The sequence below is a fragment of the Monodelphis domestica genome, chromosome 1 (assembly GCF_027887165.1).
Source record: "Monodelphis domestica isolate mMonDom1 chromosome 1, mMonDom1.pri, whole genome shotgun sequence".
NCBI lineage: Eukaryota > Metazoa > Chordata > Mammalia > Didelphimorphia > Didelphidae > Monodelphis > Monodelphis domestica.
This window is the reverse complement of record NC_077227.1, coordinates 158520401-158534847: the sequence shown is the minus strand read 5'-3', so window position 1 is coordinate 158534847 and position 14447 is coordinate 158520401. Positions and strand designations below refer to the sequence as shown.

Here is a 14447-nt window from a genome sequence, read left to right as displayed (position 1 = left end):
AGAGAGGGTAACCTAGGATCTGGTAGTTATAAATTATAAATTATAAGGACATGAGCAGGGTGTGATATATAGATGAAATGGATATTTCCTTTTTCCTTTAAACCTTTACTATCTGTCTTAGTAACAACTCTAAGACAGAAGGACAAGGTCTAGGCAAACAAGGTTAAATGACTTGCCCAGGGTCATACAGCTAGAAAGTATCTGAGATTTGACGTCCAGTCTTCCTGACTCTAAGAATACCTTGAATGAAGATATGGATTATCCAATTTACTTATGACACAAAGAGAAATAGTTAATAGCTCATGTATTGACAAGTTAGGATCTAAGAAGATGTAGATAATCTAAAACTGGAACTATAACCTGGAATCTGGCATGCTGCTTGTCTTATGTATGGCCTGGGAGTTAAGAATAGTTTTTACCCTATAAAACAAAGCAGTATAGAAAGAGGCAGCAGGGCAGATTTGGCCCTTAGGTTGTCATAGTTTGCCTATCCTTGTTCTGGTTCTAGGACCAAATCTAATGAGATGAAATTTAAAAGAGAAAAATGTAAATGGTTCTACTCTTGAGTGGAAAAAAAAAATCAACTTGACAAGATAGAAAAGAGCCAGCTACAGAAATGTTGATGTGAAAAGCATGGGGTAAGGAGGTTAGTGAATTGTGAGTTCAATATGAGTTAACAGTGTGTCATAGCAGTAAAACAATTAAAGTAATTTTAGAAAATTTTACTAGAAGCATAGATTCCAGGACAAGAGAGGTCAGAGTAAATGAGTTTGCACCCCAGCTCTGCCACTTTCTAACTTTGTGACCTTGGAAAAATCTTTAGCCACTCTGAGCCTCAGTCTCCTCATTTACAAAATTAAGTCATTGGACTGGGTGGACTTCAGGCTCCTTCAAGCTTGAAATCTATTAACTTATCAATTTTTGTCTCTGCCCTGATCAGATTACATTAGACGTTCAGTTTAAGCATGACATTTTAAGAAAGATATTGACAAGTTGGAGCACATTCAAAAGCTGGAAAAGAGGATGGAAAAATTTAATATGGAGATAAATGGGAGGAAACTGGGATCTCTAGCTCAGAGAAGAAAGTGGGGCTACATATTAGCTATCTTTAAGTATTAGTCATTTAACACAGTTTGCCTCAGTTTACTCATCTGGAAAATGAGCTGGAGAAAGAAATGTCAATCCACTCCAGTATCTGTGCCAAGAAAACCCAAATGGCATCATGCACATCATCATTGGACACAAGTGAAATGATCAAAAGATAATAACAACAAATAAGATGGGAAAAGATTTAGGTTTGTTTAGTTTAGACACAGAGAGCAAGACTAAAAACAACTAGTAGAAGTTAGAGAAAGATGCAGATTTTTTTCACCTAATAAAGAAAAATATCCTAACAATTAGAGGTAATGGAAAGAGCAAAGGTTTGCCTCATTAAGTACTGAATTCCCCATTTCTGGAGTTTCTGTAAGCACTTGATGACCACTAATGAGGATACCTGCTCAAAAATAAAGGGACTAGATTACATTTGAGGTCCTTTCAAAGTCTGCAATTCTATGATTCTAGATTATTATAGAAGTCCTTTCATTGGAATGACATAGGGAAAGAAACTGTCATGTTCTGTCTCTCATCTCTTTTCAAATAGATACTTTTACCATATTGAAATCTGCTCATAATCTTTTGTCAGTTGTAATCTGATTATTTCAGCACAATGGCATTTAATATAAGTCTTTTGAGAGTATCAGTATTTTTTAAACCCTTACCTTCTGTCTTATAGGTATCAGTTCCAAGGCAGAAGAGCAGTAAAGACTAGGCTAATTGGGGTTAAGTGACTTAGGGGTCACATAGCTAGGAATTGTCTAAGTTCACATTTGAACCCAGAGCCTCCCATTTCCAGACCTGGCTCTCTATCTACTGAGCCACCTTGCTGCTCTGAATATCAGTATTTTTACTGACCTTAAAAAAAAAGAAAGAAAGAAAGAAAGAAAGGAAGGAAGGAAGGAAGAAAGAAAAGAAAACTTCAGCATATTTCCTTATTATTTCTAAAGTTTCTATGGAGTTACATTCAGCTCCTTTTAAATCCCAGATATCCTCCTTCAGTAATGGCTTGTACCCCATGTAATTCCTTATTTATATCTCTCTTTTATGCATTTATCACATATCATAGTTTATGTTGTGGTTCTTTGCATATACATTTTTTCCTTCATGAAGGTAAGGAATCAAAACATTGTTTTGCTGCAAAAGGTTAGTGTAAGACTTTGCCTTTACTATATGGGAACTTAATAAACATTAGCTAAATTGAACAGAAGTGAATTTGCTCCAGAAGTAAACAGACCTACATCCCCCCATTGTCAGAACGGGCTCCTGGGTTCCCGATCTGTGACTTCTTTTTTTACTAAACCATAGATTTAGAGGTAAAAAGGACCTTAGTAACCATTTGTCTAACCCTCTTGTTTTACATATCAGAATATTGATACTCAAAGAGTTTAAGTAACTTGTCCAAGGTTGCATGGACTTTAGGTGACAGTCAGGCTTTGAATGCAGGTCCTCTGACTCCAAAGATTGATTATTTCATTATAGCACTTAGTCAATAAACATATATTAAGCATCTACTACTTGCTGTGATAAACATTGGCACATTTCTTTTTCCCACTTTTATTCTATTCATTTTCATTAATGGTAAGGAGGGTATATTTTAGTTGTATAGCATCCTTCTCTGAGAAACTTTATCCCCAGATACCCTAGCCAAATATTCAATCAACAGTCTCTTACCAAGTACCTACTACATGCTAGGTACTGTATTAGGGCACTTAGGAGAGTGCACTTTAATATAAACAATTAGAAGGCAGTGGTAGGGGTGAGTCACAAATGGTTGATGATGGGGATCAGGGAAGGCTTCATACAGAATATATAGATGGAGCTGAATTTGGAACTAGGGATTCTAAAGAGACAGAGATAAGGTAGTGCATTCTAGGATTAAGGTGCTGCCTTTGCAAAGATAGGGGCAGAAGATGAATATCATGAGGCATAACAAGACCAGCTTGCTGGACCATAGGTTATGTACAGGGAAGTAATGTATAGTAAGTTTGAAAAGGTAGGTGGAAGCTACATTGTGAGAGGCTTTAAAAACTAAGCAGAGTAAAGGCTACATTGATGCTACTGACAAAGAACCACTGGAGTTTAGAGAGCAAAGGAATGTCCAATGGCAGGATCGTTAGATCTGTATTCTAGGAATCTCACTTTAGCAGCTATGGACAAAAGACTAGAGAAGGAAAAGACTTGAGGCAGGGTGACTTAGCAGACTCTTGCTGTAAAGCAGATGAGAGGAGATGGTGGAGGAAATATGGAAATGTTGTGAGATATTGTAGAGGCAGACTAGATAAGACTTTATAATTGTCTTGATAATGCAGCAGAATAAAGAATAAGCTGAAATCGTGAGTTAGAAAGACAAAGGAAGATGGCAATGTCATCACAGAAATGATGTTTAAGAAAAAAGGTTATTTGGGATATATTGAGTTTGACATGACTATCCAGTTTAAAATGTCCCATAGTTGGTTGGTTATGTGGGACTGCAGCTTAGGGAAAAAAAATAGGAGTGGATATATGTAGTTCTGGAAATCATATCCATGGAGATGATAATTGAAACTAATGGCTAATGAGATCACAGAGTGCAAAGACAGGAATGAGGCCAGAGTATTGTTGACCAACCTACAAAGTAGATGAATTAATCAGAATAAGTTCTAATAAATATTTGTTAGAGAAATATATCTAAGGCCAATTTTTCAATAAAGTTAATGCCTACTTAAAAAAAAATCATAGTTTCTGGGGGCAGCTAGGTGGCTCAATGGGTAGAGAGCCAGGTCTAGAGATGGGAGGTCCTAAGTTCAAATTGTATTTCAGTCACTTCCTAGCTGTGTGACTCTGGGCAAGTCATTTAACCCCAACTGTCTACCCTTTACTGTTCTTCTGCCTTGGAACCAATACTTTATATTGACTCTAAGACAGAAGATTAGGGTTTAAAAAAAAACAAACAAACCAGTTTCTGAACATAAGAGCCATTTGGGCTTACATCAAGTAATTTTTTTTGATGTTGTGCTAATTCCTAATTAATGGCTGAATTGAACAAGCCTTTATGAGGACACTTAATAAGAACAAAAGTGAAATCTCTTAGCACCAATAAAGAAAAATATCTGTTGAGCAGCAGAAATAAGTTTAGTAAAAAGATGATCCAGCGGTTTTTCCAAGATTAGACCACAAGCATTCACAGTTCTAGTTAATGATTTCAACATTTAGGAGTTATCATTGTAACTACATTAAAATCTTACTAATTCAAACTAATTTGTAGAGGCCTGTTTAAATGAGGGAAATCTTGAATTACAGAAATTTTTAAAAAGAAATGCAGTTTTCAAGTAAATCATTAACTCAAAATGAATTTAAAATAATAATACCTTGTAGAGATTGTATAGGAAAGTTGTTTTTAATGAATAAGAAAAGAATGCTGTGTGAGCAGTGAATTGTTGTATTTAAATTAATTGTAAAACTGTATACTTCTTTGTGGATCTTCACTTGTCATTTCATTGGTATAGTAACTTGTCCAGGATCACAAAGCTGAGCCAGCACTTAAAACCAAGTTGTCCTGACTCTGAGATGAGTGCTCTCTCTCTCTTAAAAAAAAAACAAAACCAAAAAACCCCTGCCTGTTCATCCTTCTAAATAATTTAAATGGATCTTCCAAAGTGTGTGTGTAGCGTTCATTTATATTTAATGAAAAAAATTGTTAAACAATTTCAAACTTCCATTTAATCTCTATTTGAACTTCACAAAATCCAGATTAATAGAAACAGAATTGGTGAAGTTTAATTGTGTAATTTTGAATTATTTTAGGGCATCTTGGAGTTTTGTAAATCAAAGAGATTTCAAAGATGATCTGGTCACAATATTTGAAAGATCATGGAAAATAAGAGAAGTACCACAAGACTGGAAGACTGGAGGAGTTCAAATGTCCTGATTTTCTAAAATAAGGGAAGAGAAAGAAGTTAATAAATTATAGGCCAGTGGATCTTGACTTAAAATTCATTTTTTTTAAATCTAGGAAGAATTATTAAAAGAAATGCTAGGCTAATATGTAGAAAAGAATCCACAAAAAGCCAATCTATCTTTATCAAGAATTACTCCTGGGGCAGCTAGGTAACACAGTATATATAGCACTAGTCTTGGAGTTGGGAGGACTTAGATTCAAATGTGGCCTCAGATGTTTCCTAGCTGTGTGACCCTGGCCAAGTCACTTAATCCTAATTTCCTAGTCTTTACCTTTCTTCTGTTTTAGAATCAATACTAAGACAGAGGTAAGGGTTTTAAATAAAAAAAACAAAACTTCATACAAGACTAACCTTATTTCCTCTTCTGACAAGGTTACTAAAGTGCTAGATCAGGATAAAAAGAGACCATTATGGAGTTTTCAGTAAAGTATTTAATATAATATTTCATGTTCTTTTTGTAGAGATAAAAAGGTGACCTCAACATTTAAGAACTATCATTGTAACTACATCAAAATCTTAATAATTCAGACTAATTTGAAGAAGCTAGTTTAAATCAGCAAAAACTTAAATTACAGAGATCTTAAAAAGAAATGCAGTTTTTAAGCAAATCACTACTTCAAATGAATTTAAAGTATTTCCTAATAGAGATTTATGTAGAAAAGAATTCTGTTGATGAAATGATATATGCAATGAATGATGACAATATAATTAAATAGATTCCAAATGAGTTAAATATTGGCATTCAAAAAGTAATCGCTAATGACTGATACTTACTTGGAAGTGGCTCTCTGGTAGAGTGTTTGAAAATTCTGTATTGTCTTCATGCTATTTAATATTTTTATCAGAAACTTTCTGAGGATAAAGATGGTAGCCTTATCAAATCTATGTGTTACACCAAGTTGGGAAAGGAAGTATTGTTAATATATTGGATGACAGACTAAGGGTGCAAAAAATATCCTAAAAGAGGGGCAGCCAGTTGGCTCATTGGATTGAGAGCCAGGCCCAAAGATGGAGGGTCCTGGGTTCAAAACTGACCTCAGACACTTCCTAGCTGTGTGACCCTGTACAAATCACTTAATCCTCATTGCCTATCCCTTACCACTCTTCTGCCTTAGAACCAATACACAGTATTGATTCCAAGATAGAAGACGAGAGTTTAAAATACATGTGTATTCTGAAAGGCTAGAACACTGCTATTCTGAAATTAAGTTGAAATAAATGTAGTCTAACAGTTGCATTCTAAAAATCAACTTCACAAGTATAAGGTGGGGTGGGGAAAGGTTGAACAGTAGTTGTTTCATTGAAGATCCAAGATTTTAGTGTACTACAAGCTCAATATGAGTTATAGTTTAAATCAAGAAAGATGTAGCTTCCAGGAATATGAGGATTATAGTCTGTCTTCTACTCTAGTTTCAGTCTGACCACATCTGGAGTATTGTATTTACTTTTGGGAGCCACAATTTTCAAAAAATATTGATACACTGGAAAACATATTGAGGAGGGCAAAAAGAATGGTAATGGCTCTTAAATTCCTGGTTTGAGGACTGGAGAAAGGAATGGGAATGCTGAGGCAGGAAAAAATTTGGAGAAACAAAATTCTTGTCAACTATTTAAAGGTCAGCCATATAGATGAGGGTTTTGTGAACCTTAAAAATTTCCCAGACCTTACTTCATAAGGTTGGGTTAAGATCATTCCCAATTGGGACCATTCCCCATTTGAGCAGTGAAGGTACTTAGATCAGGAATGTGAGAACTCTACTTAGATCAGGAATGTGAGACCTCTACTCCACTTCTACTTAAGTCTGCCCTAGGGGAAGATAAAGTTGTAAACTCTTTGCTGAACAATGAAAAGTACTTAAATCCATACTTATAGTAAGACAAAAAGTTCTTTAAGACATGCCTATTTTAGGACTAATACAAAAGGGTGCTAAGTACCTATAAAAGGTTAAGCAACTTGTGAATTTACAAGGAACAAAGAAGTAAGAAACTTACTCAGAGCTTTCCTGGTGTAAATTACTCAAAAGATTAGTCTACTCAGGTGTGAACTAAGAATGGTCTGTCCTTTGAAAAACGTCTACTGTGATTGGTAGATGGGAGAACTTAGGGGAGGTGACATAGGAAAAAATTCCCTATATAAGGAGATGACAGTCTCCTAAAAATAAAGAGTCTCTAAGGAGGCTCTGAAGACAGTCTGAAGGAGGCTGACTCTGGCTGGAACTCCCTCTGAGGAGACTGTCCCTCTGAATCCTTGCTTGTACAGATCTTGTGGTGAGTGATTAAGGATTGACTGATCTCTCTCTTAAGACTCAGGTCTAGGCCATGTTGGCTTAAGGCCCTTCATACTTATTCTTTTCTTATTCTCTCTCTCTTTAATTCCTCATTGTATTAACTAATTAAAATCTCTATAAAACCCGGTTGACTTGAGTATATTTCATAATTGGGAATATTTCCCTGGTGACCACCTTATATATTGATTTAAAAACAAGACACTGTAGTGAAAACATATTTTCTGCGGTCACAATTTACTCATCCACTCTTTTATCTACTACAATTTAAGTCTTCCACTATTTTAACTGCCACAGTTTATGGCCTCAACTATTTTAATTATTACAGTTTAGAATGTTCTGTTTGTCCCCAGAGGGCAGGCAGGCCTAGGAGAAATTGGTAGTAAGGGGCAAATTTAGGAAATACCAGGAAAAAATTCCCATCAGAAGTATATCTAAATAGAATGGGGTGCCTCAGGAGGTAGTGAATTCCCTTTTATTGAGGATCTTCAGGTTATAACTGGACTGCTTGTGAGGTATCTTATAGTGGGTTGAATAAGACAAGAAAAGTCAATCATGTCTCCATGTTTAGAAAGATCCGTGCTAGCATTTAAAAAAACAACAACAAAAAACCCTTGCCTTCCATCATGGAATCAGTACTGTGTATTGGTTCCAAGGCAGAAGAGTGGTAAGGGCTAGGCAATGGGGCTTAAGTGACTTGCCCAGGGTCACACAACTGGGAAGTGCCTGATGCCAGATTTAAACCTAGGACCTCCGGTCTTTAGTCCTGGCTCTCAATACACTGGGCCACCCAGCTGCCCCAAAATGCTAGCATTTTTGAGAATAGCACTAGAGCTGGAAGGAACTACCTCTTTTTACAGATGAGTAAACTAAGGCTCAGAAAATCCACAAAACTAATAAGCATCAGAGGTGGGATTATAAAAGGCATTTTCCTGACTCTAAAGTTTAGCACTCTATCCATTATGCCACATGCCAAGTATCAAGTTATATGGAAACCTATGATCATTTTACATTATAAACATATTATATAGGATCAAATGAACTGTTTTATCTTTGTTTAGTTTTGGTCTAGTCCTGTGATTTCATTAGTGTAGGGAAGTCCCCATATGGGAAATACCCTCCAATAAAAGATTAACTTAGCCATTCATCTATAATTTAATCTTAAAGAGTTGCTGGAGATAATAAGAAGCTAAAGAAATGATTTATGATCCCTTAATTAGTATGTGTCAAAGGCAGAATTTTAACCAAAGTCCTTTTGATTCTAAGGCTGAACTACTCTTCATTATACTCTACTAGCTTATTCAGTTTCATTTCATTCTGTGTCTATTGAATGCTTACTAAATTAGACATTTTGGGAACAAAGATCAGCTTGAGTTCAACAGGCTAACATTTGAGCAACAGAGGTTAGTGGAAAAAGCTGGTGCTGCATATAAGACTTGCATTTTACCACTGTGTCTGCCACTAATTTGCTCTGTGACCAGGTAAATCACTAAATCTTTTGGCCATAAGTTTCTTTATCCCCAAATAAAGAGATTGTGCTACATGGTTATTTTAAGCTTGGGGTCTATGAACTTCAGTTTTTGAAAAATATATGTTTTGATAAAGACATTTCAGTATCATTGGCTTTACTTGTCATCTTGTGCTTTTTATTTTATGCATTTATAAACATAATTCTGAGAAAGGAATCTGTAGGCTTCAACAGAAAGCTAAAAAAGGATCCATTACACTCATAAAAACAAAAACAAAAACAAAAACATCTTAGGAAGTCCTGGTATTCCAACTCTAAAATTCTATAATGCCTTTGAATTTTATTACATCATTTCCTCCTGAATGTTTCCCTAATGTGACCCTTCATTTAGTAGTTTTTCTATAAGGGAAGCATTGTAATTTCTACTACTAATATAGTCTGAGCTGAATTGGAAGTGACTTTCGTTGTGGCTGTGACTATGACTACAGATTACTCTTCAAGTCACTTAAAGGAAGTTTTCTTTATTGCAAAGTGGAAATATAACGTCTACCTAGCAAGATAGTTGTAAAGTGCCTAGTACAGTGCTTGGCAAATCGTAGGTGCTATATAAATGCTATTATTATTGTTGGTGTTACTATTAACTAGAAGTTATATGATCTTTCTTAGTAGGTTCCTCTTTCCTCCAAATGTGTCTTGTATTTATTTTTAATTTATTTTTATGTTTACATGTTGTTTCTACCACAGAATATAAGACTTTTGAGTGTGGGAACTAGTGGTCCTTAGCTCTTTTATCTTGTACAATGCAGCACCTTATGCTGTTCTATTTCCTTTAGATCCCTCACCTCTTTTTAAGTGTGTATTCTTCTAGGTGGGTAGCTTAGGGACCTGGAGCAGAGGGGTAAAAACTTAGCAAAAGGAGAGATTTTCTTTTCAATTTTTAATAAAGTTTTCCCCCCTCAACATTAGAAAGGGAAAAAGAATCAATTTTTTTCCTTTTCTAACATGACTATCGGCAAACCCCGTTGGAAATGCCTTTTTACTCCTTTTTATATACTCACTTTTATATAGTGTTTTGAAGTTTACAAAAGCATTCCTTTTTAATTTTTTTTTTAAACAATAAAGTCTGTGGACCGGGGCTGGTGAGATTGTGTGTAGCTGGAGAGTTGTTACACCAGCTGGTGAGATTATGCGTGTGTTTGTGTGTGTAGTTGGGGAGATGTTACACCAGCATCAGTGTGGGGCCTGTCAGTATAGCTTGGGGTTGCACTAACCAGGGAATCAAACCAGAAGCGCAACGCTGACTGACCGGGGAGAGTATAGGGATGCGGAAAGAGGGGGACGGAAGAAAACCTTTTAGCACCTTCACTAAGATGGCTCCGATAGGATCACGCTGCTCGTTTTCTTCGGCCATGGTAAAGGGATCGAAGATGGAATCAGCCTTTGAGGAGACTCCCCAGAGTTTGGGGGAATAAGAAAAGTGCGTTCATCCCCATGGCAACGAAACACGCTTCCAGGACGGTTCGAAACCACCACCGGAAAGGGGGGAGCGTAAGGGAGGAGCTTGGACGGTGGACTCTCACGCTTCTGCGGGGGTCGCGAGCCCCTGCCTTTTGGAGGGCTGTCCCTGAGCTCTTGTAGTTTTCTCTTCCGTACTCCCCCGCGCGGCTTCGGAGGTGGTGCGGTCCAGAGCGGAAGTAACTCTAGGAGCGAGGTGGCTAGGACGAGGCAGCGATGGCTGCTGGCGTGCCCTGTGCTCTTGTCACCAGCTGTTCTTCCACCTTCACCGGGGACAGGCTGGTCCAACGTGAGTAACCGGGCCGTCGGACTTCCTTTTGAGACTCCTGCGGTACAGATTTGAAATGGGTTCTGGCCTGGGCCCTGACTACCTCTGCTGCCCTGGAGGGAACCTACCTCGCCCAGGCCCAGGAGCCGGTCCAGAGTTCCTGACCCGCCTCTCAGCTCAGGCCTAGGGAGGCACTCTCTCTGGGCAATTGGGACGGTGTCCTGGATGCTCCTCCTTTCTCGTGCCCTGGGGTGGGGCCAGTGGGGGAAGAGGTCGTTCGGGGGAGAGGTAGTAGACGGGCCCCACCCCCAAGCTCCTGGTTGGGGGGGGGGGGGAACTCTTCTTTTGCTCGGAGCTGTGATTGGCTCTTCCTTTCCTCAACTTTAAGGTGGTGATGTTGCCTCCTGCTCTGAAGCAACTCCTTAATTAATGAAACTATAAAGTGACCATTGATAAAGAGAGGTAATTGGGCAAGAGTACTGCTTTCTAGTCCTCATCTTGATCTGCAGGAGCTCCGTGAAGAGGACGAGTTTCAAAGATTAAAAATATTAGGTTTGGAGGGAACTTTCCAATGGCTTATCTTAATAGTATTCATAATTAACATTTATTTGGTACTTATTATGTCCCAGGCACCAGGCTAAGCACTTGGTGTTTATCCTGGGAGGTAGGTACGATTATGCCCATTTTAGGAATGAGTTAACTAAGGCATAGATGAAGTGACTTGTCCAGGTAGTATGTGGATCATACAGCTAGTATGTGAAAGCAGATCTGAACTCCCGTCTTCCTGACTCCAGGTACTCTGTAGGCATTGCACCACCTAGATCTAGGGAGATTTTGACATATCTGAGGTCACACAGTTAGTCTGATTGCCTCCTTCCAACCAGTTCATTGCCATCCTTAATAGCTCAAACGATGTAACATGGCAAAAGTATTTGGCTCTGGTTAAAAACAAAAATAAGATTAATAGAACAGACTAGATAGTCAGAAATCTAGCAAATCAAAATCAGTAGCACAAGTTGGATGACCCAAAGAACATAAATAAAATTTTCCTTTTGACAGTAACTTCTGAAGAAACTGTCATTTTGGCACAAATTAATTTTGGGCCAGTATCTTATATCATACATTAACAATAAGCTACTAAAGGATATGTTACCTGAATTTTTAAATGCTTGTCATGTTTTTAGAATGAGCAAGGAGGGAAGTTTCATTTTACATCCATAGTTAAGAGAAGCTTTTGCTTATTTGTAAGATCATTTAATTTTAGAGTGGGTAAGACTCAATCTTATTTTAGAGAGGAAAAAACTGAGACTCAGAAATGAGGACATATATTTTGTTCAATCAAGTTGCATTCTTTGTGACCCTATTTGGGGTTTTCTTGGCAAAGATAATTAGATTGGTTTGCCATTTCCTTTTCCAACCCATTGGACAGGTAAGGAAACTGAGGCAAACAGGATTAAAGGGCTTTTTCAAGGTGGAACAGTTAAGAAGTATCTATGGCCATATTTGATGAGTCTCCCTGCCTTCAGGCCAAGTACTCTATCCACTGTGCCACACACATACATGTAGTTGTATTTGTGTGTGAGTATGTATGTTTATCTCTCTCTCTCTCTCTCTCTCTCTCTCTCTCTCTCTCTCTCTCTCTCTCTCTCTCTATATATATATATATATATATATATATATATATATATATATATATATATACATATATAATCTGTATAGCAGATCAGAATTGAACAAAATTTAGTTGGAAGAACAATCTAGATTCTCATGGGGAAAAATGAGAAAAATGAATAAAGACAAAGCTTATTTCACTATCTTATTAAAGACTTAGAACTCCTTTATATTTTAAAAGAAAATTTTCTACAATGAAATAATAGAAAAGTTAGAGTGCTTTGGAACAAAGAAACCAAACTACTAGCTGGAAGACACAGAATCCTGTGGCATTAGACAAAACATTCTATTATTGATTACTTCACAGCAACATATATGCCTTCTACTCAGAATGCCTCATAGAAGATATAAAACTTATTTGGTTGAAATCATTAAGCATTAAACAGCAAAATAGAACAGATAACTAAATTTTGTCTAGTGTAACCACAGGTAATTTAATCAATGTAGTACTAAATCTGAAAATAAATTTAAGTATTCTTTTTTTTATATTTTAAATCAGTACAGCCAATGCAAGGGACATGAATTTTTCCAACTATTTAAATCTAATGCATTTATGTCTAAAAAGAGCGTGTTGTGGTTGTATTTATATATTGTATTTATCAAATACTTTAAATAATTTTATAGATACATTTCCTGGGATTTTTAAACAGTTCATTCTGACTTTTGCTAATATGGTAAAATAGACAGCTAAGTGTCACAGTTTAAGGGACTTAAAGCTCAGTTAATAAATGCTAGCTAGCCGTACTACTACTAGTACTATAATCCTAATGATTTTGTGGAATTTTTTTGGTAACCAACACATTTACTTGAACAATTAGCTACTGTAGCTCCTTTGCTGAATCTCTGTACATCATCATGCCATCTGCAGATAGGGATAACTTTGCCTTTTATATCTTGATATTTATAGCTTTAATCTTGTTCTGTTGTCTTATTATTCTAGCTAGCATTTCTAAGCCAGTGATACATGGGAGTAGGGAAAAGGAACATCCGTATTTTGCCCCTCTTTCTACTATGAAAACTTATAATATCTTAACATTGCAAATAATAAAGGCTCTTAATTTACATATATGTTTTTAATTATATAAAATAGTCACCCCATTTATATCTGTTATTTAGCCTTTATTAAAAAAACAAATGAATACTGTATTTTGTCAAAGATTTGCATCTATTGAAATAATTTTGTGGTTCTTGTTTGTCTTTTTAAATGATTAATTGTATTAATTATTTTTCTATTGTTAAGCCATCTTTGCAACCCTGATATGACTTTAAACTAGTTGTAGTGAAGTATTTTTCTGGATCTCTTTCTGTAGTCTCTTTGAGAGTATAAGGGTTAAAATGAATGGTTTGACAAATATCTGAGTTTAAAAGAGTTTGGTGTGGTTGCCATTTATAAAATATTAACTCAAGTCAGAGTCTGTTAGTAGCTCTTAACAATTTAGTTTATTTAATATATAGCAAAAAGAGAGATGTAGGAAAGAAATTAGAAAATACTGTCTAGTTAGATACCCTTTAATTGCGATCTGAAAAAGTTCAGCTCACTACCTGACAAGGGCTCCCTCAAGTCCCAATCTCCACATGGAATCATGATGATCTCTTTAGCCAGAAGTCCTGGTGATGTCTTCAGCAAGAGTTCCACCAGTGCAAGCTTCTTCCTTCAATTCCCAGTCACTCACCCAGCAAGCCTCTCCAGAGCAGAAAGCTTCAGTCCTGAATGAGTCCAGGAAAAGGTGACTGCCTCCAAGAATCTCCCTTCAGCCCAGCTCACCAACACAAAATGAGTCCAGGGAAAAAGTCTCAGACCATTGTAAGAGTTAACAATTAAATGGTTGTACTGAATATATAAAAATGTGGTTGCCAGAAATAATTACTCAAGTCAGAATGACTTTATAGCAATTTAATTATAAAATGGAAGGAAAGAGGTAAAAGTAAAGAAATGAGAGTAGATATTTATTCTGGCCTGGTCTGAACCATGTGGGGCTTCAGAGGCCCTAGCAAAAGGGGCCCAGAGGTAAATTAAACAAGGGCTTTAGCCACGAGGCCTCCTCCAAGAGAAGGGGCCTCTCCAGAGACTAGTGCCTTCAGAAAAGCCAGGAAATGGAGTCAGCCTTTTTCACTCACCTACATGGTAGTCCTAAGGGAAAGTAGAAGAGCATTCAGAGATCCCAAGCCGAAGCTCCTTCAAGTTCCAAAGTGAAGGAGCTGGT

General features: G+C 36.9%; 2 protein-coding genes across 8 annotated transcripts in view; one reads left to right on the top strand and one right to left on the bottom strand.

Moving 5' to 3' along the window:
- IQCH (IQ motif containing H) overlaps positions 1–10281 on the bottom strand; it is a 359480-nt gene extending 349199 nt beyond the window's left edge. For all 3 annotated transcript variants that reach the window (XM_007479608.3, XM_056808700.1, XM_007479609.3), the window contains exon 1: positions 10150–10281. In XM_007479608.3, the coding sequence (XP_007479670.2) occupies positions 10150–10200 (51 nt within the window). In that variant the 5' untranslated portion in view covers positions 10201–10281. The remainder of the gene's footprint in view (positions 1–10149) is intronic.
- Positions 10282–10364: 83 nt separating this feature from the next.
- The window catches only part of AAGAB (alpha and gamma adaptin binding protein), an 83800-nt gene continuing 79717 nt past the window's right edge, over positions 10365–14447 (top strand). For 2 of the 5 annotated variants that reach the window (XM_007479614.3, XM_007479613.3), the window contains exon 1: positions 10365–10593. In XM_007479614.3, the coding sequence (XP_007479676.1) occupies positions 10521–10593 (73 nt within the window). In that variant the 5' untranslated portion in view covers positions 10365–10520. The remainder of the gene's footprint in view (positions 10594–14447) is intronic. The other 3 variants (XM_007479615.3, XM_056808704.1, XM_056808703.1) reach the window with 2 other exon arrangements.